This window comes from Bubalus kerabau, chromosome X (assembly GCF_029407905.1).
Source record: "Bubalus kerabau isolate K-KA32 ecotype Philippines breed swamp buffalo chromosome X, PCC_UOA_SB_1v2, whole genome shotgun sequence".
In the NCBI taxonomy this organism is placed as follows: Eukaryota; Metazoa; Chordata; class Mammalia; order Artiodactyla; family Bovidae; genus Bubalus; species Bubalus kerabau.
Genome location: NC_073647.1, coordinates 69905879 through 69919271, shown reverse-complemented (window position 1 = coordinate 69919271; position 13393 = coordinate 69905879). Strand labels below are relative to the sequence as shown.

Here is a 13393-nt window from a genome sequence, read left to right as displayed (position 1 = left end):
CCCCAAAAACCTCCTCAAGGTCCAGTTCCAAAGACAACAGCCTTCACCCATGAAGGACACTGAGCCCTGCTCTTTACTCTGGAAGCTGACTAGTCAACACACAGCAGAAGTATGGCAAAACCAATACAATATTGTAAAGGAAAAAAAAAAGAAGCTTGAAGATTCTTCATCCTTGCTCCAGCCACGCTCCAGCAGCTGACTGGTCAACGCACGGCAGAAGCTTGAGGATTCGGCTATCAAAATATCGATGGATTTTCATTGTCAATGCTGGCCTCTATCCCTAATTGGTATTATTGCTGTGCTCTTTGCTACAGGACCAACTAGTTACAGGACCAACTAGACTCCTTGGCTGAGGTGGTTTTACAGAATAGGAGAGGGCTAGACCTACTGACAGCTGAAAAGGAAGGAGTCTTCCTCTTCTTGAATGAAGAATGCTGCTTTTATGTAAACCAATCAGAAATAGTCAGGGACATGGCCCAACAGCTAAGGGAACAAATCATGAAAAGGAGAGAGAAACTAGCTAATTCCTGGGATGATTGAAACAATATCTGGATGTCACAAGCCGGGCATCGTGGTTTCTCCCTTTAATAGGTCCTCTCTTCATGCTCTTTGCAGTGCTCTTGTTTGGCCCTTGTATTCCCAATGCAATTACCCAGTTCATAACCTCATGGATTGAATCCATAATGTTATAAGTGGTAATAGTTCAATATAGCCCCCTAAATGATAGGGAGCTCTGAATGTCTTACCAAAACATGAGATGATGCTTTCTACAAGTGATAGAAGCATTGAGAGGGGAGAATGAAGAGGAAAAGTTAAAATTTTACATAACCTGCTTGTTCTGCCTATGTAACTCAGCTTGCTCCTTGCAAAGTCTGGATCACTTAGGTCACGTAGTCTCAGAAAGTGAGGACTTATAATACTAGGAACTGGAGCTTATCTCGCTCACCCTTGTCCTGCTCTTTGCAATTGCCCTGCCCCTGCAAACCTGCTTAATTATGCCTGTATGTGTAAAGGTCAGGCATCCCCCTCCCCATCTTGACTCCTGTTCCCACACACATGAAACCCCTTAGTTTAAACCAGCCTATTAGCAGCTAGTGTTGCCCGCTAGTATGTCTATAAAAACTCTAGAACCCCTTTGTTCGGGTCTCAGAGCTTAGTGTGTTAACTCCTCTGGGCCTGCCAGTGTAATAAACCTGAATTCTCCAACTCTCCGAGTGTGGTGCTTGGTTTCTCAATTACTGGTTTCTGTAACTGTAGAAGAAAAGATTTCTTAAAATTAGAGGGAAAATCTAGGCTGTCCGAAATCTGGCTCATAAGAGTCCCAGAAAGAGAAAAGGGAGAAGAGGAGGAAGCCATTGGAAAATAATAAAAGACAAATTCCTAGAACTAGAAGTCAATAGTCTTCAAATTGGAAAGACTCACTTAAGTGCCCAACAAAAATGAATAATAAAAGACTCACACCAAGACATACATTGGTGAAATTTCAGGAAAAGCGGCTTAAAGATAAGACCTTCAAAGCTGCAGATATTAAAATATATGTCACATTCAAAAGATCAGAAATCAAAAAACTAGTGGACTTCTCAACACAACGTGGAAGCTAGGAGACAATAGAGCCATGGCTTTCAAAAATAAGGAAATGTTTTTCCAATCTTTCAATTTAGAAAGTAAATTTAAAATATTCTTTAAACAATAAATTCTCAAAAATGTATTTCCCTTGTACTCTTTCTTAGGAAGCTAAGGGAAAATTTGTTCCAGAAAAATTAAGGTAATAAAATGGTACATGAAGGGGCAATCAGGTGGTATCTGATGGAGTCCCTAATTAAGAACACAGCTGAGAAATCAAGGAGACTAAGCTGGTTGAAGTTCTCAGGGCATATGACTAGAGAGGACAACGCACAGAGAGAATTCTGAGAACTGGAAAGGGCTTTTGCCCCTAGTATTCAACAAAATACTGATCAACAAATGCATGTGGGGGAAAGTGTCCAATGCCAGAGAAAGAGCCATCCAAAAAAATTAGAGGGGACAAATACTTATGCTTACACAGGCCCAGGAATAGCATATGTTCCCACTGGCCAGACCAGGAAATCTCATGATTCATGGGGCATTTGTTAAAGTACTCAGAAGGGTCTTGCCTCAGTAGTGGGGAAAAACTTCCCCTGACTAAATACTGCTTTGATCATACCTAACAAATTTTCAAAGCAAGACCTGAAAGAACAAGCTATTTTCAAGTAATTTAACTGTGTCCCAGAACAAAGTTTAGGAATATTTATAGGAATACAAAAATATACAGCATCCAATAAGATAAAATTCACAATGTTTAGCATCCACTAGAAAATAACCAGACATACAATGGACAGAGGATCCTGGTGGGCTACAGTCCATGGGGTCGCAAAGATTCGGACACAAGAGACTGAGCACAGACACACAAAGAGGCAAGAAAATAAAACCCATAATGAGGAGAAAAAAGTAAGTAGTTGAAACTCACCCAGATATTAGAATTAGACATTAAAGCAATTATTATAACTGTATTCCATATGTTCAGAAAGCTAGAGAACCCTGCTAACTTCCTGCTCATGCTCAGCAAATGACTTTGCCTCCTATTTTACAAAGAGAGGAGTAGATATGAAATGATAAATTCTTTAATTTCTCATACCAAACTGCTGGGCATACCAACATCCACATCCATTACTTGGCTACATACCTTCTTTTTTCCATACCTTCAGTTTTGCCCATCTCTAGCTGACCTCACATCCACTTTTAAACTCATTCATGTCTCTCCTATCTAAAAAAAAAAAAAAATTTACAACCTTCCTTTATCTCATACTCTTTCTAGTTATCACCATATTTTTCTCTTTCCCTTTACAGGAAACTTCCTGAAAGAATTTTCATTTCTTCACCTCTAATTTACTCTTCTTAAACACTTAAAAGTTATTTATATTAAGATAACATGTATGTGTGCTCACTCAGTCATGTCTGACTCCTTGCGACCCTATGGAGGAGCCTGCCAAGCTCCTCTATCCATGGGATTTTTCAGGCAAGAATACTGGAGTGGGTTGCCATTTTCTCCTCCAGGGAATCTTCCCAACTCAGGAATCAAACCCACATTTTCTGCGTCTCTCACATTGTCAAGCTGATTCTTTACCACTGAGCCACCTGGGAAGCCCCAATTAAACAGTCAAATATTGCTAATAGTAATACTGCAAGAAGTGGCAATCTCCTCTCATCCGCAATTTCTGCTCTCCAATAATAAGAATACTGAGTATTTATTTGGTACTAGGAATTATTTTTTAATTAATTATTTTTGGCTGCACTGAGTCTTTGTTGCCACACGCAGGCTTTCTCTAGTTGTGGTGAGCAGGGGCTACTCTCTAATTGCGGTGGTTTCTCTTGTGGAAGCCCCCTAGTGGCTCAGACGATAAAGAGTTGGCCTGCAATGCGGGAGACCTTGGTTTGATCCCTGGTTCAGGAAGATCCCCTGGAGAAGGAAATGGCAACCCACTCCAGTATTCTTACCTGGAAAATCCCATGGACGGAGGAGCCTGGAGGGTTACAGTCCATGGGGTCGCAAACAGTTGGACACCACTGAGAGACTAATGCTGCTCTTGTTGTGGGGCATGGGCTTTAGGGTGCTCAGTCTTCAGCAGTTGCCCCAAGGCATGTAGAATCTTCCTGAAACAGGGATTGAATCCATGACCCCTCCTTTGGCAGGCAGATTCTTAACCACTGGACCAGCAGGAAAGTCCACATGCTGGGCATTATTCTAAACCTTTATGAATATTAACTCATTTTACCCTCACAAAAACTTTATGAGATAGGCACTATTATTATTTGCAAATAAGAGAATGAGAATGAGACTCAGAGAGGTTGTGTGACTCCCCTACGACCAACCAACTAGTTTAGGGTCAGAGGCAAGATTCAAACCCAGGGAGTCTAGTGCTATGGTCTAGACTTAGGTAGGGCATGCATCTATGTATGTGGCCAAAAGTTTCTCTGCCCCTAAACCAACACCAACATAGAAAGCTCCAGGTCTGACTAGGTAGCATAGAGCTGTGGCATCGCTAGGGTGCATGGCTGGCTGTGTATTAGAAGAACTGGGAATATACCGTATAGCACAGGGAACTTTGCTCAATGTTATGTGGCTCTGAATGGAGGGGGGCAGTTTGGGGGAGAATGGATACATGAATATGTATGGCTGAGTCACTTTGATGTTCACCTGAAACTATCACAACACTGTTAACTGGCTATACTCCAATACAAAATAAAAAGTTTTAAAAAAATCACTTTGGAAAAAACAGAATAAAACTGGAATTCTTCAACATTTAAAAAAAAAAAGAAGAAGAAGAACTGGGAGGTGGCAGAGACAGAGAAAGGGGCGTCAGAAATCCACAGGGCTACCTACCACACTGAGGCTTAGTAAGTAGCCAGCTGGCAAAATCTTCAGGTGGCAGCGGCTACAAACATGCCTGAACTGAATTAAGTGACTTCAAGCTGGTCCCTTTTCCTAAGAGGAGGCATGTTGAAAGACCATAAGGAACTCACCTCTCAGCGATATTTTTTGCAGACTGGAGAAACCGTGCCTGGTCATTTTCCTTCAGGATATGCTCGGCTTGGTTGATGAGGACTGTTGACCGTTCAAGACACTGGCGGCAATTAGCAACCTGCTGTGCCAATTTTCTCAGTTTCATAACCTTAAAGAATTAGCAAAAGAAAAACAAGATAAACATATCCAGTGCTTAATTAAAAATGATAAAACAACATGAAGGAGATCTGCTGCAGTGATTCTAAAAATAAGACCTATGAACATCCCATGGTCCCTGAACCAACCACTCTCCTTCTCCCCCTACTCTCCCTGTCTGTTTCACCAACTCCTCCCTCCACCCGCTTAGTTACCCTGCAACACCCTCAGTCATACACTCTAGGTTACCTACCTCCTCTTTTATTGATCATATTAATTATTTTGATTATAAAAGCAATGCATGGTCATTATAGAAAATTTAGAAAATAAAAAGTATAAAAAGAAACCCTACCACCTGGAGATCACCTCTGTTGACATTTTATTGTCAATATATTGTCATGTATATGTTTAATAAAAAACACCTCCTTTTTCTTTATGAGTATCCACATTCATATGTATATATTTCTCTTTCTAGGCATTCATGCGTACCTGTGCGCTCACAGATCTGTGTTCTCAGAAACTTCAATATCTGTGTTAGTAAGGAACCACCCAGCATGGCACAAAGTAATGGTTATCACTCCAGACTCTCAGAGCTTCTCCCATTGTACACATAGCATGAGCTCATCATCACTATACTAACCAGCAGACCAACAAGCATAAAATCAGATAGCTGCATGAAGGCCCACACCTCACCTTCTTGATCACGATTCTTCAGTTCCCATGTTAAAAGCCTGGAAGTCTTCTCTCTCTCTCTCCTTCATTCTTTTTATATATATAATCGGTTGATGATTCCCGTCATTTCCTTTCTAGCGATGCCTGTTATGTTCTTCCCTTCCATTTGTGCTGCCACTTTCCTGGGTTAGGCCTTCATCAACTTATACCAAGAATCATTCAGTAAGCCTCATAACTTGCTTCCCTGACTTTAGTATCATCATATTCTTATCTACCCTGAATACTTCTGCTATATTTTTCAGTCTTTTCCCATCATAAGAAACTGAATAGAATGGTTTCCTTATGCCTTTCAGATTAAGCCCTAAGTCCTTACAATGGCAATCATGATCCTTCCATAATTCTGGTCCACAGTTCTTTTTGTATTGACTTGGAGTAAAGCACCAAATCTGAAGTGTACAACTCAATGATATTTGCATATACATATACCCATGTAACTACCAACCAAGTCACAATATGAAATGATTCCAACACCACAAAACTGCCATCATCTTTTCTGAATTCAGAGCCATAGGCCAAAGATTGCTTCTTCTTTGTCTCTCTCCCTAAACCCCCATATCTTCTTTCTTTCATGATCCAAGTTTAAACTGGAATCATTGGAATGAAACTTGGACTTTTGTAAAGTCAACTTGGCCTTGGTCTCACTGAAGTGCTCTGTTTTACCTTTGTCTCTTTGATTTTGACAGCAATCATTTGTTTCCTCTGCTGGATGATCTCTACCAATTCGTCACATTCTTCCATTAGTTTTGCCTCATGCATAGCGGTATTCACCTGCCAAGAAAGTCCAGAGTGTTACATAGTGATTTCTGCCCTTGTCCCCTGCAGGTTCTCAAAGGTTTGGACTAACAGCTAAGCATGCACAACTTCTTCCATACCTCCCTCATAAGATCCACTCCTAGAAGAAGGGTAGAGATGGTGATATTAATGATGCAAGGGCATTGAAGCACCACAGACAGGAAGGTCTCTGGCCTCTGGTAGATCATGATGGTTAATGGAAAGCTGGGCAGAAGGACAGATGAGATGGGGGCATATTATTCCCACTGTGCAATTCCCTTTAATCTAGCACCCTGTCCTCCTGTTGTTCTTTTGCAAAGAGAGTACAAAGATTTAAGTATATCAGGGAAAGAGGATCCCTCTCCATAGGTACAAGAATACTAAGGTTAACCTTAAAACAACATATTTCTACCATCCTAACAAAAATGTTTTCCGTTTTCCTTGTTCCTTTCTAATTTTAAAATATATGAATGTTTAGCTCTATCTTCATATTAAGTATATGATTGTGTAGATGTATTTTCACACAGTTGTCATCATGTCTTAATAGATATCTCTTACTCTGGGTTGTCCAGTATCTGAATACCTTTCCTATTTGTGGATAGTGACTACATCAAAATATCCTTACTGCAAAGTCAGGGTGGGAGGGTGAAAAAAAAGCCACCATTCTTCATTGTCTTCCCATGTACTGCCTTCTCCTTCCCATTTCTACTACTGTAGACATTAGATGATATGAAGTCCCTAGCTGGGCTAAAATGAGCACAGAGGATCTTTGGGCTGCCTAAATGTAAAGGGAAAGAAAGAGGAACCAAACTTATGTCTTTTAAGCACTCAATGTATCAAGTACTTTATAGATAAATTATTTCATATAATTATCATAACCACTTTATAATATAGGAGCTGTTTTTATTTCCATTTCACAAATGGGAAAACCGAGGCTAAAAGAATTTCAGTGACTTGCTAGAGACTGCCCAGCTGGGAAGTGGTGAGAACAGAATTCAAGCAAGATGTGTCAAGGGAAACTCCTGGGCTGGCAAGGTGGGCAGATAAGGTTCAGTTCCATTTCAGCAGCCATCACAGAGGGAAGTTCAATCATTCCAAGAGTCTATTCAAGGATCATTTGAGTAGAGCTCTAAAAAGCTGAGGCATAGACAATGGATTTCTTGAGCAGCAAAACTGAAGTGGTCAGATGTGCTTCATTAGCAAGGTAGGGCTGCATTTTCACCTGCTAGCCCTCTTTAGAGGCTCCTTTATGTACTCCAAGCCCAGCAAGATACCTGTCACTAGGCCCCACTGTCTCCTCTCTCACCCTCTAAGGTCCCTGCTGGTCAATTTTCTGTTTCCTATTAAACTGAAATTAAATATGCGTGCTGAATTTCAACCTTCTTTCGGTTTATTTTCACTTGCCAGAGGGGAAATGCCACAGTGAGAGCTTCCATTTATTCTGAATGAACAGTCCCACTCTGGCCATCCTAATTTTTTTTCTCAGACTGCTCACCTCTCCATAAATTGGATCTTCCTTTCCAAGGCAGATGATATCACCCTCTCAAAGAATTCCCACTCATGTGGGAATCAGAGATTCATCTAGTGCTCCCTGGATCTCTGCAGAGACTATTTGGAGACATAAGACAGTTCCTATTTATAGCTGCTGATGGTATAGTACACAGTGGTGTGGTGCCTTATTTCTTTTATTTCAGTCCTTGGAATAACCTTGACCTAACACTCACTATATGCCAGGCACTGTCCTGAATAGTTTATATACTAGGTCTCTCAAACATCAAAACAACCCTATGGATCTTTTAATTAAAGTACCAGCAGAAGCTTTCTATGGTAGTGCTTCATCTCTTTAAAAGGATCTATTTAAATGGATGCCATATTATTTGAAAGTGAAAATGAAAGTCACTCAGTCATTTCCTGAAGTTTGGGGCTTCCCTGGTGGCTCAGTTGGTAAAGAATCCATCTACAATGTGGGAGACCTGGGTTTGATTCCTGAGTTGGGAAGATCCCCTGGGGAAGGTAACAGCTACCCACTCCAGTATTGTGGCCTAGAGAATTCCACAGACAGAGGAACCTGGCAGGTTACAGTCCATAGGGTTACAAAGAGGTGGACATGATTAGGTGACTTTCACTTTCATATTTTTGGGGACTATTTTGATTACTTTTAATAAAACCAATTCTAGCTTCACTTGAAAAAAAAAAACAACCCTATGAAGGAGGTACCATTAGCCCCATTTAACAGATAAGGAAACCTGAGCACAGAGAAACTGACTTGCTCAAGGCCCCACCCCTAGTAAGTGGCACAGATGGAATTTGAGCCCAGAGCATCCATCTCTGAGAGTTCACACCTTTAACTATCATACTAAACTGTCTCTCCAGTCTAGTGTAGCAGAATCCTGTCTTCAGCTCCTGACAATCATTACCTCTTCTGCACTATCCATCTTTATTTTGTCATTGCATTCTCTTTAGTGTTTTCAGACTACCTATGTCCCCCCAGAAGGCCATGTACATCCATGTCTTGTGCCTTTGCTCAAGACTGTACTTTCACTTAGAAAGTCATTTCACTATTTATTTGTTCAACAAAGTTCTACTTATTGTCCCAAACCCAGGTCAAAGATTGTCGCTTCTGAAACTTTCTCTCACCTGCTTGGATACAATTGATTCCCTATTTATATTCCCATAGCACTTTATATCAGAGGAGGCAATGGCACCCCACTCCAGTACTCTTGCCTGGAAAATCCCACGGATGGAGGAGCCTGGTGGGCTACAGTCCATGGGGTCGCTAAGAGTTGGACATGACTGATTGACTTCACTTTCACTTTTCACTTTCATGCATTGGAGAAGGAAATGGCAACCCACTCCAGTACTCTTGCCTGGAGAATCCCAGGGACGGGGGAGTCTGATAGGCTGCCGTCTATGGGGTCGCACAGAGTCGGACATGACTGAAGCGACTTAGCAGCAGCAGCAGCAGCACTTTATATGGGCTTCCCTGGTGGCTCAGCAGTCAAGAATCTGCCTGCAATGCAGGAGAGGCAAGAGATGCAGGTTCAATTCCTGGGTCAGGAAAATCCCTTGGAGGAGGGCACAGCAACCCACTCCAGCATTCTTTCCTGGAGAATCCCCAGGGACAGAGGAGTCTGGTGGGCTACAGTTCATAGGGTCGCAAAGAGGCAGACACGACTGAAGCGGCTGAGCATGCACACACAACACTTTATATATAATTCTATCATATCATTTACTACCTTATAGGAATTTATTAATTTGACTTTCCTGAGCAAACATGAGCTCTGGAGGCCAGGGGCTGTGTATTATTTGATTATATCTCCAGCACAGTGACTGGCATATGGTTGGTGTTCAGTAAATATTTGTTGCATTGAATTGAATGGAGAGCAGTATCTTACTGCTTGTCAGACATGTTCACTTAGTTACTCAAGTTATTGTAACTCAGTATGTCTAAAAACAAACTCATCATCTTCCCTCTAAACCCAGCTTCCATCTCTGATTTCCTCTTTTAAGTTATTGCTATCATTATTGCACTTGTTCAGGTTCAGTTATCTAATTCTTCCTCATCCCCACATAAAATCACAGCAGTCCCAAAGTCCTCCCCTCCTTTCTTTTCAATCTCACTAAAGTCCTTCTGGTAATACAATGAGGCTCTGAACCAAGGAAACAATAAATTGAAGCCCTCATCACCTTTTTTTGAATATTATTATAAAAGCCTCATTAATTCATCTCCCTACCTGCAGAATCTTTCCTTTGCTTTCTTTCATAATCCATCCTATCCCCTGAAACCAGGAAAAATCATCACCATCTTTATCATCAACCATGCATTAATCATCTCTTGTGTGCAATGCACTATTCTCGGGACCTGTCCTTAATAAATGTACAATCCAAAAGAGGGATAAGGCTTCAAGTTTTGGCTCCTTGGCCAATTTTATGGGGAAAAACACCTACATATAAAAGAAATCAAGGTAATATAAGTGAAATGTCAATGAGTGATGTAGGCTATAATGTACAGAAATTGAAGGGAAAGATCAGTCTCAGTGGGGAATTGGAGAAAAGATGCCTGAATGAAGCGGGACTTGAAAATGGATAGGACTCAGATTTAAAAGGTGAGAAGGGGGAAATTTTGAGCCAAGATAATGAGATTGAACCTTACTTTAGTGAGATTGAACCTTATCAAAAAATATATAGTATCTTTGAAAATTTTGCAGGGGAAGAAAGAAGGTAAGATGGTGGGAGAATAACTATAATAAAATTTCTTAAGAAGATGAACTAGGGTTAATTTAATTGGGGGTAATAGCAAGCATGGGCTTCCCAGGTGGAGCTGTGGTAAAGAATCTGTCTGCCAATGCAAGAGGCACAAGAAGTCATGGGTTCAATTCCTGGGTCAGGAAGATCCCCTGGAGTAGGAAATGGCAACCCACTCCAGTATACTTGCCTATAAAATTCAATGGACAGAGAAGCATGGTGGGTTACAGTTCCTGGTATTGCAAAGAGCTGGACACAACTGAGCACATACACACACATACACACAGCAGCACCAAGCATGAGGACAATTTAGGAGGCTACTGTGATGTGAACAGGGCCTAGCCAAGGAGGGTAACAGGAATTGAAAGGAAAGGTCAAAAACGAGAAGCATCCCTTTGCTTAATAATCTTCAATTAGACAACAAGCTCCTTGAGGAAAGTTTTTATGACATTTTGTTTCTCCCGTTGCAATAGGCACAATGCCTAAATACAACAAACACTTAAGAAACATTTACTGATGGATTTAGCAAAGTGAAAAATCAAAACAGGAATGGAAAACATTAAAACATATACTACAGTAAATGCTTTTTGTAGAGAAAATGCAGGTTGAAATGAGAGAGTTTGAGTGTGGTTTGGACAGTTACATCAGGCAAGATGAAACAGCTAGATGCAACTAGTAGAGCAGACAGTTGGCTGAAGAGGCAAAATCCCAAACTCAAGGTAAAGCAGTGACATTAACATTTTTCCATGTCAAGAAGCAGCCCAAAAGAGCAGGGTCCTTAAGTGTTTTCTGAACAGGAAATACTCCAGGGAAAATCTGTCTTTATGATGTAAATAAAACATCTCAAATTGCTTGGAAGGCACTTGAAACCCCTGGTATTTTCCTTGTCTGCAGTTTTCTTTGAAAATCCAGTGAGGTATTCCACTTGCTTATTAACCCTCAGATGAAAACAACAGGGGTTACTTTTTTCATCTGGGGTTACCTTGATAAGCATTCTTGGTTGGTTCATTGGTCAGTTGGTTGGTGGTTTGTGGAAGACCCCAGATTTTTATTTGAACTTTGTCCTTTGGTTTAGATTAGCATGTTTGACTAAATGGCTTTATGTGTGTGGAAAAATCTATCCTCCCTGAAAATCCAATTAGGGGTATACTGTCACCCTGCTTATTTAACTTATATGCAGAGTACATCATGAGAAACACTGGCTGGATGAAGCACAAGCTGGAATCAAGATTGCTGGGAGAAATATCAATAACCTCAGATATGCAGATGACACCACCCTTATGGCAGAAAGTGAAAAAGAACTAAAGATCCTCTTGATGAAAGTGAAAGAGGGGAGTGAAAAAGTTGGCTTAAAACTCAACATTCAGAAAACTAAGATCATGGCATCGGTTCCGATCACTTCATGGGAAATATATGCAGAAACAGTGGAAACAGTGGCTGACTTTATTTTCTTGGGCTCCAAAATCACTGCAGATGGTGATTGTAGCCATGAAATTAAAAGACGCTTACTCCTTGGAAGGAAAGTTATGACCAACCTAGACAACATATTAAAAAGCAGAGATATTACTTTGCCAACAAAGGTCCATCTAGTCAAGGCTATGGTTTTCCAGTAGTCCTGTATGGATATGGGAGTTGGACTACAAAGAAAGCTAAGTGCCAAAGAATTGATGCTTTTGAACTGTGGTGTGGGAGAAGACTCTTGAGAGTCCCTTGGACTGCAAGGAGATCCAACCAGTCCATCCTAAAGGAAATCAGTCCTGGGTGTTCATTGGAAGGATTGATGTTGAAGCTGAAACTCTAAATACTTTGGCCACCTGACACAGAGAGCTGACTCATTTGAAAAGACCCTGATGCTGGGAAAGATTGAGGGCAGGAGGAGAAGGGGACGACAGAGGATGAGATGGTTGGATGGCATCACCGACTCAATGGACATGAGTTTGAGTAAACTCCGGGAGTTGGTGATGGCCAGAGAGGCCTGGCGTGCTGCAGCCCATGGGGTTGCAAAGAATCGGACATGACTGAGCGACTGAACTGAACTGAAATGGCAACCTACTTGTGTAAAGGAAGGGGAGTTTCTGATGTTTTAGACTGAGTCGCAGTGCCAGTCTTATAAGGCCTAAGTATTAGGACACACAGCCCTTCCTGTTAAGCCTCCAGATCTGTTCTGCTCTGTGCTCTCTTTTTTCTTCCCAAAGGCAGCAAGAATTTGACTGGCAAGTTTCTTTCCCATTGCCCACCCCACTCTATTTCCTGTAGTTCTTTTCCTACCTCTTAGTTGAAAGATTAAACCCAGAGTCAGACCTTATCTTCCCCAATTTCCACCCTTCCCTGACACAAACACACAGATTCTCTGAAGGATTTACAAGGAAATCAATATGTAGGGGTTCACAAAAGCCACCGAGGTTTAAGAGGATGCAAAAATTTGTTTTGGTTAATTGTTTCTATTCCCTATTGAAATGTAAATGGACTAACCTTTTTACCCCTCCCTTCTTTTACAGAGCTTGTTTGAGAGTTTTTTGGGAGAACTCCCATATACTCATTCTTTTGGTCCTTTATCCCTGGGTTTAAAGTTCATCATCCTTCCCTCCAACTCACCTCCAGGAGAAACTTCTCCACTTACACCCTCTCCTTAGCTCAGTTGCATCCATCAGTCCTACAGAGCACCACAATGCAGTTCAGGAGGAAGTGATAATTTATGTTCAGGTAGAATAATATGTATGAAGTAGTGGATGAGCCCTCTACCTGCAATGAGCATTTGCAAACTCAAATGCAATTTATTTACACGGTAATAGAACTCCTTGTTGACATCTCCATCTCACTGTAGTCTGCTCTAAAAGGTCAATGCCAGCCTCTTTTATTTTCTGAAATCTTCTGCCCAAATAGGTCCTCCCCTTCCACCTCAAAGATTTTGAAATGCCAGCATTAAAGATCACTTGGGGGACTTCTCTGGCGGTCCAGTGGTTAAGAATC

At 41.2% G+C, this 13393-nt stretch overlaps 1 protein-coding gene across 2 annotated transcripts in view; it reads right to left on the bottom strand.

Moving 5' to 3' along the window:
- The window catches only part of MID2 (midline 2), a 104907-nt gene that overhangs the window by 22877 nt on the left and 68637 nt on the right, over positions 1-13393 (bottom strand). For both annotated transcript variants that reach the window (XM_055563909.1, XM_055563910.1), the window contains exons 4-5: positions 6068-6175; positions 4540-4688 (exon numbers count right to left, since the gene is read on the bottom strand). In XM_055563909.1, coding sequence (XP_055419884.1) covers positions 4540-4688; positions 6068-6175 — 257 coding nt within the window. The remainder of the gene's footprint in view (positions 1-4539; positions 4689-6067; positions 6176-13393) is intronic.